Source organism: Leuciscus leuciscus, assembly GCF_965113295.1.
Source record: "Leuciscus leuciscus genome assembly, chromosome: 14".
In the NCBI taxonomy this organism is placed as follows: Eukaryota; Metazoa; Chordata; class Actinopteri; order Cypriniformes; family Leuciscidae; genus Leuciscus; species Leuciscus leuciscus.
In genome coordinates this window covers 23,105,464-23,132,139 of record NC_138738.1, presented here as the reverse complement: position 1 = coordinate 23,132,139, position 26,676 = coordinate 23,105,464, and the positions used below count along the sequence as shown (strand labels likewise).

Genomic DNA, 26,676 nt, shown 5'->3' with positions numbered 1-26,676 from the left:
GAGTTTTATCAGACATTTTGGAGTGTACTGGGAAGTGACTTGTATGAAGTTTTATTGGAAAGCATAAGGAATAAGCTACTTCCTGTGAGCTGTCGAAGAGCAGTCCTTTCCTTGCTCCCTAAAAAGGGGGATTTGTGCTTTCTTAAGAACTGGAGACCTGTCTCTTTATTGTGCATGGACTATAAAATACTTTCAAAATGCTTAGCAAATAGATTGAAACATGTTTTGGAGGTATTAGTTCATAGGGATCTAACGTATTGTATTCCTAATAGGTCAATTATGGATAATCTTTTTTTGTTAAGAGATGTCATTGATCTTAATCAATTCAATAATGTTGACCTAGGTGTGCTGTCATTGGACCAAGAGAAGGCTTTCGATAGAGTCAATCATACATATCTTTTTGAGGTTTTGAAAAATTTTATGATATGATGTATGATATAAATTTTATATCATACATTCAACTGCTATATTCTGATGTTTTTGTGATTGTGAAAGCTGGTGGAGGGTTGAGTGCGCCAATACCTGTGTTAAAAGGGATTAGGCAAGGCTGTCCACTGTCTGGACAATTATATAGCCTTGTTATTGAGCCATTGCTGTGCAGGCTAAGAAGGGATCTCAGTGGAATTAGTGTTATGCATGGAATCTCCATTTCAGCTTATGCTGATGATGTTACTGTTTTTATTTCAAATCAAAATGATGTTAATATTTTAACTGAAACAATGAGGAATTATGGGAAGGCATCTTCAGCAAGGGTAAATTGGGGAAAAAGTGAGGGACTTATTATTGGTCAGTGGAAGGGTGGGCAAGGACCTCCAAAACTACCTGGTGGATTGTTGTGGGAAAGAGATGGGTTGAAAATGCTAGGGTGTTTTTTGGGAAATAAGCAGTTTCAGAATAGGAATTGGGAGGGAATGCTGGAAAAGGTGTCTGCCCGATTGTTTAAATGGAAATCGCTATAACCATTGATGTCATACAGAGGAAGAGTTCTGGTTGTGAACAATCTGGCTGCCTCTACTTTGTGGCATAGACTCATTGTAATGGAACCACCTGAAGATTTGATTTGTGAAATACAGAGGACATTTGTGGAGTTTTTTTGGAGTGGAGAGCATTGGATTCGAGCAGCAGCACTCTACCTTCCAGTGTACAAGGGAGGTCAAGGTCTGGTGGATGTGCGGAGCAAGATCTGTGCTTTTAGAATACAAGCAGCGCAGAGGTTCCTGTATTGTAAGGACTTAACCTGGACTCAGACTGCAAAAATGATTCTACAAAAAGCTGGTGGTCTTAAATTAGACAGACATCTGTTTTTAATGGAACTGCATAAAGTGAATCTGTCTGAGATTACACCCTTTTACCGGTCAATGTTGCACTCTTGGAGAACTGTTTTTAAAGTGGAAAGAGATGTTGATGAATCTGGGAGTTGGATACGGGAGGAATGCTTGTTTTTTAACCCAATGATTCAGACAAGACTTTTGTCAGCTGTAAGCGTGCGTGCATGTTTACAAAGACATGGCATTGTGAAGTTGGGGCAACTTTTTATTAATGACCGATGGGAATCTGTGGAAACCTTAAAAGAAATGACAGGACTAAAGTCCTTGCGCTTGACGGAAAAGCTGGTGGAAGAGATTGTTAATGTATTACCAAGCGGCTACAGGAAAAACATTGGACAAGGATTTTCGTCAGACTCGAACAATGAACCTGACTTTCCAAAAATAAGAGTTGCTGCTGTCGTCGGCGAAAGACAAGAGGATGAATCCGTGGGTTCAATTTTGTCTTTTAAAACTCCACAGCTGGACATGTTTGAAAATACATCAAAGAAAGCCATTATAACACTGCAGTTAAAGTTTTGCATCAAGTTCTACTACGAGGACAAAAGATCTCGAGGTGGCCAGTTTTGTTAAAGGCAGAGTTTCTTGTAAGAGATAGATGGAGAACTCTGTATAAACCTCCAGTCGAGAAGAGAACAGCGGATCTTCAATGGAGAATAATTCATGGTGCAATAGCTACGGACAAACATGTGGCGCACCTGAACCCAGCAGTTGGGGTGGGATGTAGGTTCTGTGGGGAAGAAGAGAATCTAGAACATTTGGTTTTAAAATGTAAGAGATTGGAAGGTCTTTTCGATGCTCTTAGTAGTCTGTTTCAAGTTTTTGGTGAAGAATTCTCAGATGAAGTTTTTATAGGGGGTGTGAAATATAATTTCTCAAAAAGAAGGAAGATGTGTCTGTTAAATTATTTAATAGGAACTGCGAAATTGGCAATATGGAAAACCAGGACAAATCAAGATTTACAACTTAATAGTATCAATGTTGAAATGATGTTTAGGAAATTAGTAGCTGGCAGACTAAAAATTGAATTTGCATTCTTTAGTCTTGTAAACAATGAGAGGGGTTTCAATGATTTGTGGTGTGTTAATGATGTTTTGTGTGTTGTTTCTGATGGACATCTGGTTTTGAAAGTGTTTGTTTTTTTTGTTTTTTTTTCATATAATTTAGCGTTGTTTTTAAATAAAGTTTTGTAAATCTCTCTCTCTCTCTCTCTCTCTCTCTCTCTCTCTCTCTCTCTATATATATATATATATATATATATATATATATATATATATATATATATATATGTGTATGTGTGTGTGTGTGCGTTCAACAATAGAAAAGTGAATGCGAGAGCCTGTTTCCATGTAAAAGTGTGTGTGTGATAAGGCTCAGTACACTTATACCCTTGCATACCACCTCTAAATTCACTCTTTGGTGATGTAATGCCACATAGACTGTTGGTAAGTCCAAGTGTGCATCGAGAACGCATGATGGTCACAAAGATGGCATTCTCAAGCACTAAAGCCTAAATTGAAAGACACGACAACCCTACAGTTGTGTGGATTTTACTGACATTTGTGCACAAAGGCAATTGTAAGACCACTAGTGCGCATGAAGTGCACCATTTGGGTTAGGGCCACAGATCACATCCTGGTGTGTGTTTGATAACACTGTGCTGTCCTCTGGCTGATATACTGACCGGGCCTCCTGATCTCCTTCCTGTGTTCTTCCTCTCTCTTCCTCTTCTCCTCACAGGTTTGGCCCGACGGGTCTCAATCTATCTTGACAGAAGTAAGCAGGGAGGTGAGTGCTTCTCTCTCTTCTTTTCCTTCACCTCTGTTTGGTGTTTGCATATGTGAGATTCAGCCACTAATGTTTTTCCATTTCCAGTTATAGCCTAACATTTTTCTCTACATCCATTCGATTGGCTCTTTTTGTTCTTTCTTCAATTCTGATTGGTGGAAGTCAAATCTGTCCAGTATTTAATTGGAAAATTTGTTTTTGTGTTTTTTAAGCTTTTAGCTAAAATTAACAAACACACAAGGGATGTGGAATCTGTAGGAATTTACAATTGATGGGCATTTTTGTTGAAACGTGGATTTCGTGTGGGCTTTCTCATTGCTCTTGTTTATTATAACACATATGAAGAAAGGCAATCTAATATTATGTAACCTTTTAATTTTAATTAAGTGGTTTTAATCAGCATAAGTGTGTCTGGGCGACTAAATAATGTATATATTTTCTTCTTACATGCATTTATTATTTATAATATGTATATTTTTAATACATTTGCATGAGAGTAAAATGTATAAATGTTTGCATAAAATATATACGAGTATAAAGTGTAGACTATGAATGTGCATTATAAAATATATATTTATAATAAGAGTAAAATGTAAGTATGTGCGCTATAAAATATGAGATCATGAGAGCAAAATGTATGAATGTGTGCTTTAAAATATGTGACTATGAGAGCAAAAATATATGTATGTAAGGTGTGCCTTGGGTATTTAATCCAGTATTAATCCAATTGAGTATTAATCGTACCTGAATCAGACCGATGTGTGTGCATGTGTGTATTGTGCCACTGGATGAAAAGATTATATCCATATTGCACCTAATTAATTAATATGAACTTTCAAACAGCTTAACTGATTTGTATATATCTATATATATATATATCAGTTAAGCTGTTTGAAAGTTCATATTAATTATAAATATATATATATATATTACTGTGATATATATATATATATATATATATATATATAGCCTATATATATATATATATATATATATATAAAGTTAAATGATTAAACTTCTATTAACGAATTCAAATCAATATTTGGTGTAACGACCCTTTGCGTTTAAAATGGCTTTTGTCCAGGTACACTTGCGCATCGTTTTTCAGGTAGCTTTGCAGGAAGGTTTCTTCAAGCATCTTGGAGTCGTTCCCGCAGTTCTTCTGGATTTAGTCTGTCTCAGTTTTTTCTGTTTCTTCATGTAATCACAGACGGACTCGATGATGGTGAGATCAGATCATACCGGCTGTTGTCAGACTCCTTGTGAATACAGAAATCTCACTGGATTATTACAATTAATGGCAAAAAGAATGTTTGGAAATGTAAACTGATATTTCCTACTGACACACTACAGCAAAATATATAAATAACTGACTTAAAACCATTTTTGGGGGGGTGGGGGGATATTAACATGCTTAAGACTTTTGCACAGTACTGTGAGTGTGTGTGTATATATATATATATATAAACTTTCATATAAACTTTCAAACAGCTCAACTGAAATGATACGCAAAGAAAGACATTTGTGCATAGCGCACACACAGTATGTATATATGTATATATATATATATATATATATATACATACTGTGTGTGCGCTATGCACAAATGTCTTTCTTTGCGTATCATTTCAGTTGAGCTGTTTGAAAGTTTATATTACTTAATTAGGTGCAAGCTCATTCAGTTAGGCATAACACTGGAATTTTCCGACCAGTGAAGACAAACCAAACTCATGATGAATGTGCTTCATAAAGGTTTTTTTTTTTTTTTTATGTGAAATTCTCCCTTGGCTTCTCCACTTATATCTCAGCAGTGTTTGGAGGGATGAGTGTGAGGAGGTTTTTCTCTTCCCCAAGATTGGATTTTTGATAGACAGCAGAAGTTTTGAAAGTAGGGCAGCAGTGCTTAAATTTCAGCATCACAGTGTGTCCTGATCCACATAACTTTTGGCTGTGTGTTTAGGACACTCATAAGGGTATTCTCTGCTCTAGTGATTGAACAGCATGAGAGAATAACAGACAGACAGTCAGAACTGAACCAGGGCTCCAGAACAGCCAGGACAAAATGCCCCTCTCACCATTCAGAAGGTGATGTCAGCGTGAAAGCTGAAGCTGTGACCTGATGAGTACTGTCAATTTTTAAGACAGAACCCAACCTGAACCTGAAATCTCTCTTTCTCAGTCTATGTCCTAATCAAGTGAGTTGACCCAGACACATGGATTCTCAATGCTCTGACTAAAATCTAAGAGAGTGTTCGTGTGCACAATGAGTTGTTTATAAAAAATAAACCCTACTCAAGCCCGTAGTTATTCACCTTATGTAGCAACATAGAAGTAAAATATTTTCTGTTTGTTTGTGTGGGCACTTCCGATTCATTTGCCGCTGTAGGTAAATAACCAGAAGAATAACAATATTATGTAAATAGTAAGATAATTTGCGCTTTAAACCGTTGTGTTTATGATTACAATAATAAATTAAAATGATATGATAATAAGAGTTTACAATATCAAGCAGCATAATGGACTTTTTTTGTACAGCTTAAATAAATGAAAGCGGAAGAGACCGGAAGCCTCGACACAATCAAGTTACAATGGCCACGCCCGCTCTTACTTTGAGAATTATGTGAATAGACGAGTGGACACCCAGCTTGTAATTAGCAGGTTTGGCTATTCCAGTAAATACAAATCTACTTACCCTACTGCATGCAGTCAAGTCATCTTCATTTATATAGCGCTTTTAACAATGTAGATTGTACCAAAGGGGCTTTACATTGATAATAGGAAATTAAAGTAACAGATGTTTTTGCTTTATAGCAGCTCTAGAATAAAGTTATTGTTCAGCTAAAGTTAGTTTTGATTGATTCACTTCCGTCGCAACGATCATTAGTTATTAACTTGTTGTTAACACGACACCAAAAAAAAAAAAACTCAAGTTCTTTCAGCGCAAACTTCAAAAACGCGAACCTGCGAGAATGCCGACGGCGTGCACATGCACACCACGAGTTCAGTCCATAGGTATGCGCGTTTGAATATATGTGCACAGGCGTGTAGTCCTTCCCTACAAATCAACCCTCAACAAACCACCTATCTGGCCTTAAAATGTATAATACAAAATTTGTATCGCTTCCGCATAGCCACGCGAACCGGAATTATCCCGACAGCGCTTTATCTGTTGAGAGGTAAAGGGAGGGGGGGGAGGCCTTCACAGGGGAGAGACTAGTTGACACTTCAGGACTGCGTTGTTGTCACGTCCAGGCGCAGGTCCTTCATCAGATCTGGATACAGCCTGGATCCGGCGGACTGCAGTAAACCTCGGGATAAACAGAGAGACTAATATTAGCGTAGATGCCATTCTTCTTATGATGTAACGAGTACATAGGATTAATGGGAAGTGTTCCCGGTTCCGGCTGACCTAATCTATGCAGCCTAACATTGAATTATAGAAGTCTATAATGTGTTATGTGTATGCTAGGTCAAAGAGATGTGTTTTTAGTCTAGCTTTGAACTGACAGAGTGTGTCTGCTTCCCAGACAATGTTAGGAAGACTGTTCCAAAGTTTTGGTGCTAAATAGGAAAGGATCTACCGCCAGCAGTCGATTTTGATATTCTAGGTATTATCAACTGGCCGGAATTTTGAGATTGCAATAGACGTGAAGGACTATAATGCGTTAAGAGCTCGCTCAAGTACTGCGGAGCTAAACCATTTAGTGCTTTGTAAGTAATCAGCAATATTTTAAAATGTATACGATGTTTAACCCTCTGGGGTGTAAGGTGTTTTTGGGGTCCTTAAGATGTTCTGACATGCCCTGACATTTGTGCTTTTTTCAGTTGCTTATAAACATATTAATGGCAAAGGTCTAATTACACTATTAAGCACAAACAGAGCTATCATAATATGTGAGCAACATGTATGTACATGTTTGTATTTTTGAGAGAATAATGTTTATGCATGGTTATTGAAAAAACTAAAAACTAAAGTTTCTGAAATAAGGCCACAAAACACATACTAAATATGTGTCAATAAGACTTTTGACTAATGGATGTCGTCGCCTAGAGTTTTTTCTTCAAAATTATGTGAAAATCATCCTACCTAATCATTCACATAAAACAATACATTGATTTAAATTTTGCAAGACACTTTATGTCTGGAAAGGCCATATGCGAGTGGGCGTCAACGATCATGCATATTTAGTGGTTCACACCTGAGGAGACAATGGGGCCCGCATACTTAATGAGCCATTCATTCAGGTGTGTCACTGAGCCACAAGAAAGAATGCAAGAGCAGTATGTATATATATATATATATATATATATATATATATATATATATATATATATTCTACCAAATTGGTTCACAGTTGGAAGCATCTCATTTTATTTTTCCATGTCTAGTAATTGTGCAGTTAATTCTCATACTGTATTTTCAGTTTTGGAATATGTATCCTCTCCCTAAATTTGTCACTAATAAAACACAATAAAAATTATTTAAAGAAAAGTTTACATCTACCTTGTAAATATATGTTTTTATTAAAAAGGTTACAATTAGGGACCGTTCGGTATTTATGGAAGGGGCCACCGGAGGAAAATAGGGGAGGGTCATTCTTTTTATTCTTTGTTGAGGGGAGGGTCATCCAACTTTTTTTAGTCTCGAGGGAGGGTCACCCAACTTTTATATTCATGAAAACAGCAACATTTCAAAGTGGCTTGTTTGGTGATATTTTTTTCCATTTAGCTCCATGTTGATCTCGCGTTATCAGCCCCCCTTCGATATCAGATGGGTCTGACCCAACAAAAATCCAGTTTGGCGCTGTTTGACAGTGCGCGCGCACTTCAGTTCGCGCTTAGAAAAAGTGCATCATGTCAGAACAGAATGCCAAAGAAATGTTTACCCGGCAAAGCTTTAAAGCACGAGCAAATAATGAACTTTTGTGATTGCGAATAAGTGCACAGTGTCCTGTGAGTGATGTGAACGTACGTCGAGTTTTACAGTATTGGGACTGAGGCCCAGATCTGCAACTGATAGAATGTGCGCTGTAGCGCGATACTACCATATTTTAGTTTCCAGTGTTATAGACGTGACATTTGCAGTCAAAACTTGAAATATAAATTCTCAGAAAATGCATTTAATACCAATATTTTGAAACGTCTGAAAGGAGTCAAGACATTAGAAAAATATCAGTCTACACATGCGTTTTATATTTAATATGAGGGAAATACACATGTGATGTGACACAAAAAATCTTTAACTTTTAGGTGGCAAAATATGTTTTAGTAATTCTATCAATTACACTGTGCAAACCAAAAGATATATACCCACCGGATGAATAAAGATCGGCCTACACAGAACATAAAATATTATTTTTATTTTATTTTTCGTGTTCGCATTAAATGTAAAAAAAAAAAAAAATGTTACGGGCGTGACAGTTCTCCATTACGGACATGACTGCTCTGAAAGCGACTTTAAAAATTTCACAGAGACCTCAAACACAAAGCCTTTCTTTAAAGTGAATTTCGTTTTTTTATTAATTGTATCTTAATTTTAATCAATGTTTCATCTGGATTTTAAGAAGTAAATATAGTAGAAAAACGATAATGACAGGAGGCGCGGGCGAGTGAACTGGACTTGTCTCATAAATGAACCGAAACTCAGCGTAGGGTAGCCTATGCTACTTGCCTCACAGACCTGAGAAATATATAGAAAGCTTGAAATGTCTACTTTTAAACAGAACAATTCAAAACGAAGGAAAACAGACTGCTTTCTGCTTATGAAATGTGCATTTCTCTCTGGCACGTTCTGAGAAGATCGCGACGCATCGTCAACTTCATCTTTGCAGTCGACACAGAAAACACTTGTTTATTAATAAACAATTAAAATGTATCCTTGCTATATTTTACGAAAGCGGGGCACAAAGTAACGCTTTTTTTGTGTAAATCTACTTTACACTCTATTTTTTTCCCACATTAATTTCCCACATGTCTACCACAATTATGTGTTTTTGTTTTATTAATACAGTATATACTTTTTTTCTTGATATACCCCGAAAGAATGGAAGTGAAATGCGACAACATGCCCCATAGGTGGGGTACATTGTAACATGTGTGGGGCACATTGTAACATAACATATGACAGCTTAAAATGTTATCTGATCTAATAAAAAATATATACAAAACAAACTAAAATATTTTCTGAATAAAATACAATTAAAAAACTTTTTCATATAAAATAATGGCAATTTTTAATAATTAAATATAAACTCATTTTGAGTTTTGAATACGAACACATGAAAACATGTTCAAAACAAATAAATAATTTGTAATTTCTGAACATTGTCTCTCAGTCTTTATAAACCTTTTTCTCATGTTTTCTCAATAAAATTAATAAAAGTATAGAATATAATAGCATATTTCTAATAGGGGCACATTGTAACGCAGAGTTACAACATGCCCCCGCCTGCACAACTGTGATTTAAACCCTGCTAGTGTCTTCTGCTAGTTAGCGAAGCATTAAAGAACTATCTCAACTGTTAAATAACATCTTAGAGATTCAAATAATATCAGATTTGTCTTATTTTAAATAAACACAAAAAATAGAGATGAAAAATTAACTTAAGTAAGAAATTTACTTTTGCTATGGTTTAATAAATGTCTATGGATATCTTCAAAAAAAAATTTATTTTGGCGGATTTTTTTATATATATAGTGTTGATATGGCAACTAGTAAATACACAAAGTTTCGTCATCCAAGCATGTGCGGAAGTGTTTAAAACAAGCGTGTTACAACTAGGCCCACGTACGGTTGTGCCCCGCGCTCCCCTATCATTAGCCTACTTTTGCCGGTTCTTTGTGACAGCTTTTAGATGCTTTGTTGGCAGCGCCACCCACATGTTGCGAGTCACACCGCATCAGCACCGAAAACATGATTTTTTTTTTCAAATATAAATCCAAAAATCATGATACGAAACGAATCGTAGGTTTGGTCTATCGTTACAGCCCTAGTAAGATGAGAAAGCATGAGTTTATGGTTTAAAAACAAACAAACAATGGCTATCATCTTTGCCAAGCGCAAACCAGTACAGAAGTAGGCTAATCAATAAATTATCGGGGAGGGTCGTGCCTTTTTTCACAATCATTTTGGAGGGTCATAGAAAAATTTATTGCTGGCTAAGGGAGGGTCATGTCTTTTTTGACAACAGATCTCAAAACTCCTCCGGTGGCCCCTTAAATAAAAAACGAACAGTCCCTTACAACAACAATACAAGTGCAATCTTTCTTTGTAAAAACTAAAGTATACATTTTATATCATACATATTTCAAAGTTAAGGATTCATTACTTTGAATATAGCCTAGGCTACATTGGAACAAACACTATAACATATTATTTGATTACTTTATTTTTGACAAAACATACTATATTTAACATATGAGCAAAAATTGGCAAACAAAAGCTTATTTGAGGTGGCAAATATTTTTACAGTAAAAATGTATAATCTATCCAAAACTAGTCAACGAAATGTTGTCTTTCATATGTCTGTAACATAGGTCTTTCGTTTATATAAGAAATATAAATGTTAATTTGCAGTTTAATACGTTGCTTATACAAATACATTTTATTTCAACATATTTCAGTCGATTTTTACTCATCTCAGTATAGTTTGCTAAAAGCGGATCATTCATTCACACACAGAAACGCGATTCAAATTTAAACAGTCTTTTTGCGAGCGCGCATCTCTGCCATTCATTCACACACAGAAACGCGATTCACTTGAGAATGAAAAAAACGTACTACAGTATTCTCAGGATCCATTGCTCCTCGAAATACCAGCACTTCTGAGGTACATTTTCCATTATTCCTCACAGCGCCGCGAGACAGTGTAAACAAGTACAATGATCTGAATAAACTTGATGTGTTTTCTCGAGCTGATATGTGGGCGTTCACTGTGGATGCCTCAGTCATTTGCGTTTGAATAGCGCGCGCTCTCCATGGGCGGAGTCACATTAAAAATAATTAGCTGAGAAGAGAACGACTGACATCTCTCTCTTTTCATACAGATTACATAAACTGAGAATATTTGTTTTTTATAAAAATTACTTCATTTAAAAGAAGAGAATTCAAGCTTCATGCCTGTGTGTCTGTATGCCTGTTTGACTGAGTATTCGCTGAGTTACAGTTCATTTCACGCATTTCAGAATTTACTTCACTGACAGAGAGGAGGCAGAACTCGCATCAGGTTTATTTTTCTTTATTTGGCGAAAAGCACAACACTTTGTTTTTATTATGAGTATACACAAAAAAATAATACACACTTAACAGGATCGATTGATAAATAACACAAGCATATAAGATACAAAATAATATTTTTTTTTACTTTTTTTTTTGCATTGATAAGGAAAAAAACGAGCCTATCGCGCCGGCCTCAGGGGGTTAATAGGGAGCCAATGCAGTGTTGACAGAACTGGGCTAATATGGTCATACTTCCTGGTTCTGGTAAGAACTCGAGCTGCTGCGTTTTGGACCAGTTGTAGTTTGTTTATTAAGCGTGCAGGGCAACCACCCATAATAGCATTACAATAATCTAGCCTTGATGTCATAAACGCAACTAATTGTTCCGCATTTGTCAATGAGAGCATATGACGCAATTTAGATATATTTTTAAGATGGAAAAATGCGGTTTTACAGATACTAGACACGTGACTTTCAAATGAAAGATTGGTATCAAAGAGCACACCCAGGTTCCTAACCGACGATGAAGACTTGACAGAGCAGCCATCAAGTGTTAGACAGTATTCTAGATTATTACGTGAGGAAGTTTTTTGTCCAGTAATTAGAATCTCAGTTTTTTCAGAATTAAGTAGTAGGAAATTACTAGTCATCCCATTTTTTATATCACCTATGCATTCCGTTCATTTTATGAATTGGTAAATATCGTCAGGGTGTGAAGAAATATAGAGGTGAGTATCATCAGCATAACAGTGAAAACTAATTCCATGCTTCCTAATGATATCTCCCAGGGGCAGCATGTACAGAGTGAAAAGCAACGGTCCTTGTACTGAGCCTTGTGGTACGCCATACTGAACTTGTGATCGATAAAACATCTCTTCATTTACTGCTACAAACTGATAACGGTCAGATAAGTATGATTTAAACCATGCTAATGCAATTCCACTAATGCCAACATAATTTTCGAGTCTATTTAAAAAAATGTTGTGGTCAATAGTTTCAAATACAGCACTAAGATCGAGTAACACTAATAGAGAGATACAACCACGATCGGATGATAAGCAGCCATATCACCCTGTAGCCCAAGACTGGTTGCCCACTGAAGCTAAGCAGGGCTGAGCCTGGTTAGTACCTGGATGGGAGACCTCCTGAGAAAACCAGGTTGCTGCTGGAAGAGGTGTTAGTGAGGCCAGCAGGGGGCGCTCACCCTGTGGTCTGTGTGGGTCCTAACGCCCGAGTGTAGTGACGGGGACACTATACTGTCAGAGAGCACCGTCCTTCGGATGAGACGTTAAACCGGGGTCCTGACTCTGTGGTCATTAAAAATCCCATGGCATTTCTCGTAAAGAGTAGGGGTGTAACCCCCGGTGTCCTGGCCACATTCCACCCATTGGCCCTTACCAATCATGGCCTCCTAATAATCCCCTTACATTGAATTGGCTCTATCACTCTCTATCCTCTCCACCTATAGCTGGTGTGTGGTGAGCGCACTGGCGCCGTTGTACTGTGGCTGCCGTCGCATCATCCAAGTGGATGCTGCACACTGGTGGTGGTTGAGGAGAGATCCCCTGATATGATTGTAAAGCGCTTTGGGTGTACAGTAGTACATATGAAAGCGCTATATAAATACCTCATTCATTCATTCATTCATAAGAGCAAATCATTTGTAACTCTAATGAGAGCAGTCGCAGTACTATGGTACGGTCTGAAAATCCTCGCAGATATAATTTCTTTCTAAAAAGGAACAGGAAAAAGGAATAGTTGTGAGGATACCGCCTTTTCTAGTATCCTGACAGAAAAGGTAGATTCGAGATCGGCCTGTAATTGACTAATTCTGTACGATCAATTTGCGTTTTTTTAACAAGCGGTTTAATCATAGCCAGCTTAAAAGTTTTTGGTACGTATCCTGATGACAAAGATGAATTAATGATATTAAGAAGAGGATCTATGACCTCTGGAAGCATCTCTTTCAGTAGCTAAGTCGGTATAGGGTCTAACATACATGTACATGATGTCGATTTAGATGATTTAACGAGTTTAGCGAATTCTTCCTCTTCTATAGCAATGAATGAATCAAATTTTTCCTTGGGGAGACTACAATGCACTCCCTGATGCGATACTGTAGTAAACGTTGCATAGTAATAATTTTCTCCCTGATGTTATCAATCTTATAAGTGAAGAAGTTCATAAAGCCATTACTGCTGTGCTGCTTGGAAACTTCTGGACTTGAAGCTTTATTTTTTGTTAGTTTAGCCACTTAGCCAGCTGGTAGTTAGCTACTTTCATATAAATACCTAGGGTTTTGTTTATTTTCCTCTAATAGGGTTGAAATGTATGCAATCGAGCTCTCTTTCCATGAAATGCGAAATACCTCTAGTTTTGTTTTCTTCCAGTTGCGCTCCATTTTTCTGGCTGCTCTCTTAAGGGTCTGAGTGTGCTCATTGTACCACGGCGTTGGACTATTTTCTTTAATCTTCTTTAAGCGCAACGAAGCAACTGTGTCTAAAGTGCTGGAAAAGAGAGAGTTAAAAGTTTCTGTCGCAATAACAAGTTCTTCTAAGCTATCTGGGATGCTGAGATGATGAAACTGTACAGGAAGTTTATTAATAAAGCAATCTTTAGTGGCAGAAGTGATAGGTCTAACATATTTGTAACACGAAGTCGGCTTTGCAGCCTTGGCTAAATGAAGTTTACATGAGACTAGATAATGATCTGAGATGTCATCGCTCTGCTGCAGAATTTCAATGGCATCAACATTGATTCCGTGTGATAATATTAGATCTAGAGTATGATTACGAAAATGAGTAGGTCCTGACAGGTGTTGTCTAACTCCAATTGAGTTACGAATGTCTTTAAATGCCAATGCCAATCCCAATGCATCTTTTTCGTTATCTACATTTATATTAAAATCACCAACAATTAGGACTTTAGCTGCACCCAGTACTAACTCTGATAGAAAGTCAGCTAATTCTTTGATAAAGTCTGTATGGTGCCCTGGTGGCCTGTATACAGTAGCCAGCACAAATCTCAAACGTGATTTATCATTTACACAATGCAGGTGCATGTTTATAACAGTAATCTTGTGGGGTGGACTCATTTAAAGTAATGTAATCATTTTGTTTTAGCCAGGTTTCTGTCAAACACAGCACATCTAGATTATAGTCTGTAATCATATCATTAACAATAAGTGCTTTTGAAGTAAGGGATCTAATATTCAGCAACCCAAGCTTTATCATTTGCTCATTCATGTTTGAGCTCTAAGACTATGTGCCATATTACTAGAGAGAAGAGCAGCACCATCCCAGGAGGGATGAATACCATCTCTTTTCAACAGGTCAGGTCTGCCCCAAAAACTTTTCCAATTGTCTATGAATTCTATATTATTTTGGGGATACCACTTAGACAACCAGCCTTTGAGTGAGGACAATTTACTAAGTATCTCATCACTCCTGCAAACAGGAAGGGGGCCGCGTGGTCACAAAAAAATGGGAGGCACGCGGCTGTCGCAAGGAGCCTCCGCACGCACCCCCGATGACGATTTTACGTCACGCGGACCCTCGCGGTCGCGGAAAGTATAACAGAGACTTAAGGCTACTGTCTGTCTGCACAATGCGGCAGCAGTTGTACAGTACTGTGTCATCGGATCTATGGCCCGTTCAACCACCCAAAGACTTTGTGAGTGTCTGTCATTATACTGCCTATGTTGCTAAGCCATCTAGTCAGAGTCAAGCATGCATCATTGATCATTATTCCTGTGAAAATATTTTCTGTTTTGCTATTTAGAATTAATTAATTAAATAAATATTATCATGCGACCATCTCATTATAATTCTGTCGTTAAAACATTAAAACCATTAAAACGCAGCATTCCACAGGAAAAATGTTTCACCTTCAAATATTTCTATTTAAATTCATAAATATATTTCACTTCTGGATAATGATTTGATCTAATTTGAGGGATTAATTCCATTAATGAGAGTGGCATATTTAATATAAATTTGTAGGCTATATCAAATGGAAAACAGAGTTTAAAATCATTTTGTTTACTTCATTACTTCACTCGCACCAGTTAACAAATGTGTTTACGCATTGGTCTAGAGTTTGCGAATGGTGCACACTTATTTATTTATTTTATTTTTTGTAAATCCTGATATGTGCATGGGAAATTGTGTATGCATATTTCAATGGCCATTTTGTACATTTATACATCAGGCACTTGAACCCTACTGATCATATTTGGGTTGAATTTCAACGGCAAAACCAATGCCTGGGTCTCACTCATGCTCTTGTGTCTGAATATCCCAACAGCCATGATCCAACTTATAATGAAAAACCTTATTATAGCTATATAAGCTATTATAGCAGCAAAGGGAGAACCAACACCCTATTAATGCTCATAGTTTTGAGATTAAATGTTCAGCAAGCACATAAAACTGTGGTGTGTGGTGTCTGTTCACACACACAAGCCCTTATCCTTGAAAACCATAAATATAACAAGGTAAACACAAGAGAAAATATGACCCACACTACATTAAATACAAGAAATGAGGATACACAGTTTGCAGCTACGAAATGTGAATTATTTCCTGAAGAGAGCATTAAAATTGGAGTCTTGATTAAAAACCGAACACACAACCAAACTAAAAAAAAACTGTTAAGTCTACTGTCGCTGTCTATAATCGGTAGTCAAGAGGTTAAAGATGCAGTATTGAGTGTTTTATGACACAATTCATAAAAGTGTTGAGACAAAATTGATGCATTAATCCATGTTTTATAATTCTGAAAAACAGGTGAGTGTGATGTGATCTTTTATCGTAATGAACAGACGTGTTAGGAGAGCCCAGGGAGTCATATATTTGAGTTTGTATGTGTGAAACCTCCCCTACTCTTTTGAAGGTGCAGGTATGGTGGTGGACTGGGAGCAGGAGACTGGCCTCTTGATGACGTCAGGTGACGTTCGAGTCATCCGGATCTGGGACACAGAAAGAGAAATGAAAGTGCAGGTACTACACACAAATACACACACACACACACATACACACACACACCCCTTCATCTTAAACACATCGCTCCCAGGCGAGCTTTGTAGCTCCATCATTTACAGTGGAAATAAAAAGTCTACATACCCTGTTAAAACAGCTAGTTTTTGTGATGTAAAAATGTATAATATCAAAACTTTTGCACCTTTAATGTAAAAATTACAACATATCTAATGCCACTGAAAAACTGCGTAAAATGTGCACACCCTTTTATAATTAGGGCCCGAGCACCGATGGTGTGAGGACCCTCTTGGAATTGCTCTGTTTATTATTAGGGCCCGAGCACCGATGGTGAGAGGACCCTATTGTTTTTGCTCTGTTTATTATTATTATTCTTCTCCAAAGTGAATCGCTTTTTAGAGGGCCTTAACATGCTCGAAAACTCATGAAACTTTGCACACGCTTCAGAAGTGGTGAAAATTTACGTGTGATATGGTTTTCAAAATTGGGTGGGGCAAATTCTGTAAAGTATTGCCCCCACATTTTGCCCCGGCTCTACGTTTCACGCACAGGTATGAAATTTGGTACATACATGTAATGACCCAATACCTACAAAAAAGTATCTTGGAGCATAGCCCTAAACACAACAGGAAGTGAGCTATTTTGAACTTCCTCCTAGATTTTGGGCATTTTTCGTAATTTCCTGATGTTGTACTTTAACGAACTCCTCCTACAGATTTCATCTGATCCTCTTCAAATTTGGTGAGTGTAATCTTAAGGCCGTTGCGACGTTAAATTGCGAAGATCTTGAGTTTTCGTCGAAGGGTGTGCCCTCGGCGGCCTGACAAATGTTCACCCAATTTCGGCCTTTTGGTGATATATGCATGATCAGATAAGTTCAATATTAATGTTGCTTGCAGTTCCGATGTTGCTAGGCAACCACAGACAGCCTGCAGTAACTTAGGCATACAATTTCCAATCTGCCCCAAACTTCACATGTTTGATAAGAGTCCTGTCCTGAACACATGACCATGCTCATATTTGGTTATAGCAATAGTGCCACCTGCTGGTAGCAGGAAGTGTGGCAAATACAAAACGTGCTCGAAAAATCATGAAACTTTGCACACGCTTCAGAAGTTGTGAAAATGTACGTGTGAAATGGTTTTCAAAATTGGGTGGGGCAAAATGGCTTAATTATTGCCCCTACATTTTGCCCCGGCTCTACGTTTCACGCACAGGTATGAAATTTGATACATACATGTAATGACCCAATACCTACAAAAAAGTATCTTGGAGCGTAGCCCTAAACACAACAGGAAGTCAGCTATTTTGAACTTCCTCTCAGATTTCGTGCAGTTTTTCGTAATTTCCTGATGTTGTACTTTAACGAACTCCTCCTACAGATTTCATCTGATCCTCTTCAAATTTGGTGAGTGTAATCTTAAGGCCTTTGCGACGTTAAATTGCGAAGATCTTGAGTTTTTGTCGAAGGGTGTGCCCTCAGCGGCCTGACAAATGTTCACCCAATTTCGGCCTTTTGGTGATATATGCATGATCAGATAAGTTCTCTCAATATTGCTTGCAGTTCCGATGTTGCTAGGCAACCACAGACAGCCTGCAGTAACTCAGGCATACAATTTCCAATCTGTCCCAAACTTCACATGTTTGATAAGAGTCCTGTCCTGAACACATGACCATGCTCATTATGGTTATAGCAATAGCGCCACCTGCTGGTAGCAAATGTGGCAAATACAAATGACTTTGACATAGTCCTCCTATATTTACTGCCCACCGTGCTCTGCCTTCCTAAAGCCGCCGGGTGGCGGTGGCACTGGTGCGAGGGCCCTTTTCATCGCTGCTTGCAGCTTTAATTAGGGCCCGAGCACCGATGGTGAGAGGACCCTATTGTTTTTGCTCTGTTTATTATTATTCTTCTTCTCCAAAGTGAATCGCTTTTTAGAGGGCCTTAACATGCTCGAAAACTCATGAAACTTTGCACACGCTTCAGAAGTGGTGAAAATTTACGTGTGATATGGTTTTCAAAATTGGGTGGGGCAAATTCTGTAAATTATTGCCCCCACATTTTGCCCCGGCTCAACGTTTCACGCACAGGTATGAAATTTGGTACATGCATGTAATGACCCAATACCTACAAAAAAGTCTCTTGGAGCATAGCCCTAAACACAACAGGAAGTGAGCTATTTTGAACTTCCTCCTAGATTTTGGGCATTTTTCGTAATTTCCTGATGTTGTACTTTAACAAACTCCTCCTACAGATTTCATCTGATCCTCTTCAAATTTGGTGAGTGTAATCTTAAGGCCTTTGCGACGTTAAATTGCGAAGATCTTGAGTTTTCGTCAAAGGGTGTGCCCTCGGCGGCCTGACAAATGTTCACCCAATTTCGGCCTTTTGGTGATATATGCATGATCAGATAAGTTCAATATTAATGTTGCTTGCAGTTCCGATGTTGCTAGGCAACCACAGACAGCCTGCAGTAACTCAGGCATACAATTTCCAGTCTGCCCCAAACTTCAGATGTTTGATAAGAGTCCTGTCCTGAACACATGACCATGCTCATATTTGGTTATAGCAATAGTGCCACCTGCTGGTAGCAGGAAGTGTGGCAAATACAAAACGTGCTCGAAAAATCATGAAACTTTGCACACGCTTCAGAAGTGGTGAAAATTTACGTGTGATATGGTTTTCAAAATTGGGTGGGGCAAAATGGCTTAATTATTGCCCCTACATTTTGCCCCGGCTCTACGTTTCACGTACAGGTATGAAATTTGATACATACATGTAATGACCCAATACCTACAAAAAAGTATCTTGGAGCGTAGCCCTAAACACAACAGGAAGTCAGCTATTTTGAACTTCCTCTTAGATTTCGTGCAGTTTTTGCCATTTCCTGACGTTGTACTTTAACGAACTCCTCCTACAGTTTTGATCTGATCCTCTTCAAATTTGGTGAGTGTAATCTTAAGGCCTTTCCTAAAGCCACCGGGTGGCGGTGGCAGGGGTGCGAGGGCCCTTTTCATCGCTGCTTGCAGCTTTAATTATTAGGGCCCGAGCACCGATGGTGTGAGGACCCTCTTGGAATTGCTCTGTTTATTAGGGCCCGAGCACCGATGGTGAGAGGACCCTATTGTTTTTGCTCTGTTTATTATTATTCTTCTTCTCCAAAGTGAATCGCTTTTTAGAGGGCCTTAACATGCTCGAAAACTCATGAAACTTTGCACACGCTTCAGAAGTGGTGAAAATTTACGTGTGATATGGTTTTCAAAATTGGGTGGGGCAAATTCTGTAAAGTATTGCCCCCACGTTTTGCCCCGGCTCTACGTTTCACGCACAGGTATGAAATTTGGTACATACATGTAATGACCCAATACCTACAAAAAAGTATCTTGGAGCATAGCCCTAAACACAACAGGAAGTGAGCTATTTTGAACTTCCTCCTAGATTTTGGGCATTTTTCGTAATTTCCTGATGTTGTACTTTAACGAACTCCTCCTACAGATTTCATCTGATCCTCTTCAAATTTGGTGAGTGTAATCTTAAGGCCGTTGCGACGTTAAATTGCGAAGATCTTGAGTTTTCGTCGAAGGGTGTGCCCTCGGCGGCCTGACAAATGTTCACCCAATTTCGGCCTTTTGGTGTTAATGCATGATCAGATAAGTTCAATATTAATGTTGCTTGCATTTCCGATGTTGCTAGGCAACCACCGACAGCCTGCAGTAACTCAGGCATACAATTTCCAATCTGTCCCAAACTTCACATGTTTGATAAGAGTCCTGTCCTGAACACATGACCATGCTCATTATGGTTATAGCAATAGCGCCACCTGCTGGTAGCAGGAAGTGTGGCAAATACAGAGGGTTAAGCCATTTTGCCCCATCCAATTTTGAAAACCATATCACACGTAAATTTTCACCACTCCTGAAGTGTGTGCAAAGTTTCATGCTTTTTCAAGCAGGTTTCCCAAAAGTTTCCTGCTTGAAAAAGCATGAAACTTTGCACACACTTCAGAAGTGGTGAAAATTTACGTGTGATATGGTTTTCAAAATTGGATGGGGCAAAATGGCTTAACCCTCTGGAGTCTGAGCGTTTTTTTGGGCCCTGGGGGTGTTCTGACATGCTCTGACATTTGTGCTTTTTTCAGTTGCTTATAAACATATTAATGGCAAAGGTGTAAATTCACTCTATATAGCACAAACAGGACTACAATAATATGTGAGCCACATGTATGTACATGTTTTCATTTTTGAGAGAATAATGTTTATGCGTGGTTATCGAAAAAACTAAAAATTAAATTTTTTGAAATAAGACCACAAAACACATACTAAATATGTGGCAATAAGACTTTTGACTTATGGATGTCGTCGCCTATAGTTTTTTCTTCAAAATTATGTGAAAATAGTCTTGCTTTATCGTTCACATAAAACCATACATTGATTTAAATTGATGTAAAACAGGTTTTGCTTGGAAAGCCAATATGCGAGGGGGGCGTGAACGAGGAGTGGTTTACACCTTAGAATACACCCACTCTGCATAATTAGCCATTCACTCAGGTGTGACACTGACTGAGCCACAATGCAAGGACAATAGATATATTTAGAAGAAGACTTATATTGACCATTTAAGATTTTGCTTACATCTATCTTGTAAATATGTTTTGCTATTTTATTAAAATGGTTACAATTACAACAATAATTACAATTTCAACAATATTTCAAGTGTACTCTTTCTTTGTAAAAAAAAATGATTATAGGCCCTACATTTTATCTATGTATTCATTAGTTTGAATATAACCAACATTGGAACAGCTAACATCTTAGTTGATGACTTTATTTTTGACAAAAATAGTATTTTATATATAGAAATGGCTAAACAAAAGCTTATTTGATGTGGCAGTATATTCTACAGTAAAAACTGTACCCAAATCTGGTCAACAAAATGTTGTCTTTCATATTTCGTCTGACTGTAACGTTGTTTTCATGAAATATTAGGGCATATTGTTAATTTGCAGTTTAATACGTTGCTTATACAAATAGCCTACATTTTATTTCAACATTCAGTCGATGTTTACTTATCTCAGTATAGCAATTAGGGGTGGCACGGTTCACAAAACCCACGGTTCGGTTCGTATCACGGTTTTAGGGTCACGGTTTTCGGTTCTGTACGGTTCTTGTTGTTGTTTTTTCTTTTAATCTTTAACACTCCAAAAATGTACTTCAGCATATGATATATAGCTGAATTATCTAATTATTAATTTATTTATTTCATAAATGGGGTGTGTTTGCAAAACGCAGCTTCTCATTTCCCGTGGGCTGTGTCGGACAGTTATTTGTCACCACTTTTTGCCAGGGTTGATATTATGTCCCAGCACGGATGTACCAATACAAATAAATAAAACATTTCCAGTTAACTAGCAAAGTATTCGTTTCGTTCGTTTGTTAAATAAGAAGCAATCTAGCGCTGAAATGTGTTTTTTTTAATCAAGTGATCAAAGTGCTCGTTGCCGTTGCGATCAGTGGCGCTGATACAGTGTTCTCGTGGCTCGCGCACACACCGCAGCGGCCGCACATTCTTCACTCAGACGCGCGCTTCAGTCCGTTGAGGAGACTCTAGGCTACTCTATTCGTTCCGATGAAATCACAAAACAAAATTCATACAAATCTGTCCCTGCTTGATATACAACCGCTGATAAACATAATCGGTTTTGATGAAAAAGAAAAATATATACGAGTGCAGATTAGAACTCAGAACCTTTGACACGCTTGGCAAGTTCTGCCACTGGACCATTAAAGTACATACCGGTACGTGGAACAGTCGATCTATGTAGCCTATTTATTCACGTGAAAAAAACAACATATAGCCTAGTGGAGTTGATCTCATTAAATGTCTAAGTAAACCCAGTGTACGCCTACTATTTAAATCGATTGCTGGACATTGTAATGTTATTCTACATTTGTCTGATTTATGATTTAGCATTGTATTAGCAGTAGCACGGGCACAAGGCTACATTGCGCATGCGTCGAACCGTGCGAACCGCGCGACGCACACACGCACCGAACCGAGACAAGCGAACCGAACGGTTCGGATGTTTTTTCATGTACCGTGCCACCCCTAATAGCAATGCAGTTTGCTAAAACATCATCATTCATTCACACACGCGATTTAAATTTAAACTGTCTTTGCCAGCTGTGGTAAACAGCGCGCATTCATGCCGTTTATTCATTCATAAACAGAAACCCACGTGAAGAAATTCACGTGAGAAGGAAAAAACTTACTTGTATTCCTCAGCTCGCTCCTCGATATACCCGCACTTCTGAGGGACATTTTCCATTAGTATTATTCCTCACAGCGCTGCAAGACGGTGTAAACAAGTAATGATCTAAATAAACTTGTGTGTTTTCTCGAGCTGATGTGGGCGTTCACAGGATTGCCTCAGCCATTTGCGTTTGAATAGCGCGCGCTCTCCGTGGGCGGGGCCGATTATAACGTAATGAGATGAGATGAGCTCGACTGGAATCGCTCTCTTTTAATACAGATTTCACAAGATGAGAATAATTGTTTTTTTATATAAATTACTTCATTTAAAAGAAGAGAATTCAAGCTTCATGCCTGTCTGTCTGTATGTCTGTTTGACTGAGTATTCGCTGAGTTATTGTTAATTTTCGGACGCGTTTCAGAATGGACTTCACTGGCAGAGAGAAGGCAGAACTCGCTTCGTGTTTATTTTTCTTTATTTGGCAAAAAGCACAACACTTTGTTTTTATTGTGAGTATACACAAAAATAATACACATTTAACAGAATCGATTGATGTATGAAACTCCTATGGAAAATCAAAGTCAACAGAGTATTTATGAGTTTCTTTTACACTAATAAAAAAAAAGTGAGCTGGTATCGCCGGCGATACCGTAGACCTCAGGGGGTTAATTATTGCCCCCACATTTTGCCCCTGCTCTAGGTTTCACGTACAGGTATGAAATTTGGTACCTACATGTAATGACCCAATATCTACAAAAAAGTCTCTTGGAGCATAGCCCTAAACACAACAGGAAGTCAGCTATTTTGAACTTCCTCTCAGATTTTGTGCAGTTTTTGCCATTTCCAGACGTTGTACTTTAACAAACTCCTCCTACAGTTTTGATCTGATGCTCTTCAAATTTAGTGAGTGTAATCTTAAGGCCATTGCGAGGTGCGAGGGCCCTTTTCATCGCTGCTTGCAGCTTTAATTATTAGGGCCCGAGCACCGATGGTGTGAGGACCCTCTTGGAATTGCTCTGTTTATTAGGGCCCAAGCCCTGAAAGGGCGAAGGCCCTATTGTTTTCGGTAGGATTATTTATTATTATTATTCTTCTTATTCTTATTTTTCTGTCAACCTTTCGGGCACTTTTGAGACCCTTAACGTGCTCGAAAACTCTTGAAACTTTGCACACGGGTCAGAACCCGCGGCCATCAGGGCCGGGCTGAAGCTGGTACCCGGGCGTGGCAGGGGGGCTCGACAGCGCCCCCTTGAACGGGGTCCGAAAACTTGGTCCATACATCAGACACGCTTGCATGTAATAATATGAAACTCGGTACACATATAGATCTCATCGGGCCGAACAACTTTCGTACTTTTACTTTTTACGCCAGCCCAACAGGAAGTCGGCTATTATGGGTTGTTTGGAAACGCATGCTGTGGAATTTAATGTACTCCTCCTAGGGAATTCATCCATTCGCCTCCAAACTCGGTCAGCATGAAGTCAAGACATTGAGGATGATAAATTGCGGACGGATTTTTGATATCTCAAACGGTTTGGCTGTGGCGAGGAAGCAAATTTATGGCGAATAATGGAAACAGGAAGTGTGTTATAACTTCTGCATACATTAACTGATCTTGATTAAACTTCAGCAGTGTGTTCGTTGTAAGAGGCCGATCACATGGATGTGACTATTGTGAGTCAAAGTTATAGCGCCACCAACTGGCAGTAGGAAGTGTGTCCCTTTCAAAATGCTTTGAAATCACCCTCTTATTTTTACCCGATTTGCTTCAAACTTTATGTGTATAATGTAAACACACGGCAGATGTAGACCTGTGAAAGGATTTTTGATATCTTTAATACTGTTGCCATGGCAACGCTTCAAACTTTAATATTCTTTTTTGATGCTTTTGAGACTCTTAACATACTTGAAATTGGATGAAACTCGACAGACACATCACATTTATTAGCCCGTAGACATGTGCAAAGTTTCAGAAACGGGCGTGGTGAGGGGCTCAGTAGCGCCACCTTTAGTCATAAGTGGGGGCTTAGTTTTAAGTAGAGTCACAAAAATCGTTATGTATATTGTGCTCATCAAGCCGGACAACTTTCTAATTTATAGTCATAAGCTGTGACCAACAGGAAGTGAGATATTTTGGTTTGAATGTGATTTTTTGGAGAATTCTCTCCCTCTCTCTCTCTGCCTCTGCGTCTCTGTGTGTGTGAGGGGTGGGGGGATTTGTCTTTTGAGTGAGATTTGTTTAAAATTCCTGTTTTTCAAGGTTTCAGGGGCTTTGGGGGCCTTAAACGTGCTCGAAAACTCTTGAAACTTTGCACACAGGTCAGAACGTGCGGCCATCAGGGCCGGGCTGAAGCTGGTACCCGGGCGTGGCAGGGGGGCTCAACAGCGCCCCCTGGAACGGGATCCGAACACTTGTCCATAAATCAAACACACTTGCATGTAATTATATGAAACTCGGTACACATATAGATCTCATCGGGCCGAACAACTTTCGTGCTCTAAGTTTTACGCCAGCCCAACAGGAAGTCGGCTATTATGGGTTGTTTGGAAAACGCTTGCTGTGGAATGCGAAGTACTCCTCCTAGAGAATTCATCCAATCCCCACCAAACTCGGTGTGCATGAAGTCAAGACATTGAGGATTCTAAATTGCGGACGGATTTTTGATATCTCGAACGGTTTGGCCGTGGCGAGGAAACGAATTTATGGCGAGAAAAGAGAAACACGAAGTGGAATAACTTCTGCATACATTAACTGATCTTGATGAAACTTCAGCAGTGTGTTCGTGGTAAGAGGCCGATCAGATGGATGTAACTATTGTGAGTCAAAGTTATAGCGCCACCAACTGGCAGCAGGAAGTGTGTCACTTTCAACATGCTTTTGACAAAAGTGGGCGGGTTAGTTTTAACTACAGTAAAAAAAAAAATTTTGTATATTGTACTCATCAAGCCGGACAACTTTCTAATTTACATTCATTAGCTCCGGCCATCAGGAAGTCAGATATTTTGGTCTGAATGTGGATTTTTTTTGCAAAATCATCCTCTGAATTTTTAGCCACTCCTCTTAAACTATTTATTTTATTCCCACCAAACTTTTTCAACATGATGAAAATACCTTAAAGATTCTAAATTATGAACGGATATTGAATATCTCAAACGGTTTTGATATGGCGAGGGATTAAAGTAATGTCAAAAAAGGAATCAGAAAACATCTCATATCTTCTACAAATGTAATTATACACCGTTTATTTTTATATCAAATTATACAAATATTAGAACTAAACCCATTTTATTCTGTTATTCTGTTTTGCAATTCAAGAAGTATAAAAAAAGTTAAAAACAGGCTATTTAGTGCTATTTGGTTCAACAAAAAAGCAAACATAGGGCTATACTGCCCTCTTGTGTCCAAAAGGATATCAAAATAGTATATAAAACGTTTTACTAGGTAGGCCTATTGTATTTAAATATAAATGTATTAGGTATATGACTGTGAGGATATTTTCCCATCGGTTAATCGACGTGTGACACGAGCGGGTGCTTTTAAATCGCTAATATAAAAGTGAAAGTAAAAAACGGACGTCCGCACTGACATTGATAATGGTGCACGTTGGAAAGAATGATACTTTTAAACATAACACTAAACCGCCATTAGGTGTCGCCAGGCGACCATCTTAATGAGCGAGTCATTGATTCATTCGTTCAAACGATTCATTCGAATGACTGAGTCATTCATGATTGAGACAGATGTTTATGGATTGACCATTGAATCTTTGAGTCAACCGATTCGTTTCAAAATGCTGAATCATTCAGTAATGAGAAAACAAGTTGCTGTGAGATGCGCGATGGTTCGGCTGTGATCTTTGTTTAACTATTTATGCTGCTGAAACAGAACAAAAACAGTCAATATTGCATCTAAAATGTAAGTGACTTAATTGTAACTGTTTATTAACCTGTTGTATGAAATCAATGTCACAGTTTCAATCGTGATTATATTCAGGAAATAGTAGCCTACTCGTCAAGTGAGGTTGCTTAACTCTGTTATAAAATATATAAAAACTCCATATTTGTAATTTTTATAGTCAGTATGTTGTTAACTGGG

At 38.3% G+C, this 26,676-nt stretch overlaps 1 protein-coding gene and 1 long non-coding RNA gene across 6 annotated transcripts in view; both read left to right on the top strand.

Annotated features, from left to right (window-relative positions):
• The window catches only part of rptor (regulatory associated protein of MTOR, complex 1), a 393,572-nt gene that overhangs the window by 346,150 nt on the left and 20,746 nt on the right, over positions 1-26,676 (top strand). For 2 of the 5 annotated variants that reach the window (XM_082136700.1, XM_082136698.1), the window contains exons 30-31: positions 3,066-3,113; positions 16,225-16,331. In XM_082136700.1, the coding sequence (XP_081992826.1) occupies positions 3,066-3,113; positions 16,225-16,331 (155 nt within the window). The remainder of the gene's footprint in view (positions 1-3,065; positions 3,114-16,224; positions 16,332-26,676) is intronic. The other 3 variants (XM_082136702.1, XM_082136701.1, XM_082136699.1) reach the window with 2 other exon arrangements.
• On the top strand, positions 6,247-7,940 carry LOC309474533. Its single transcript, XR_014197370.1, has 2 exons — positions 6,247-6,573; positions 6,604-7,940. It is a non-coding gene; the product is annotated as an uncharacterized lncRNA (long non-coding RNA).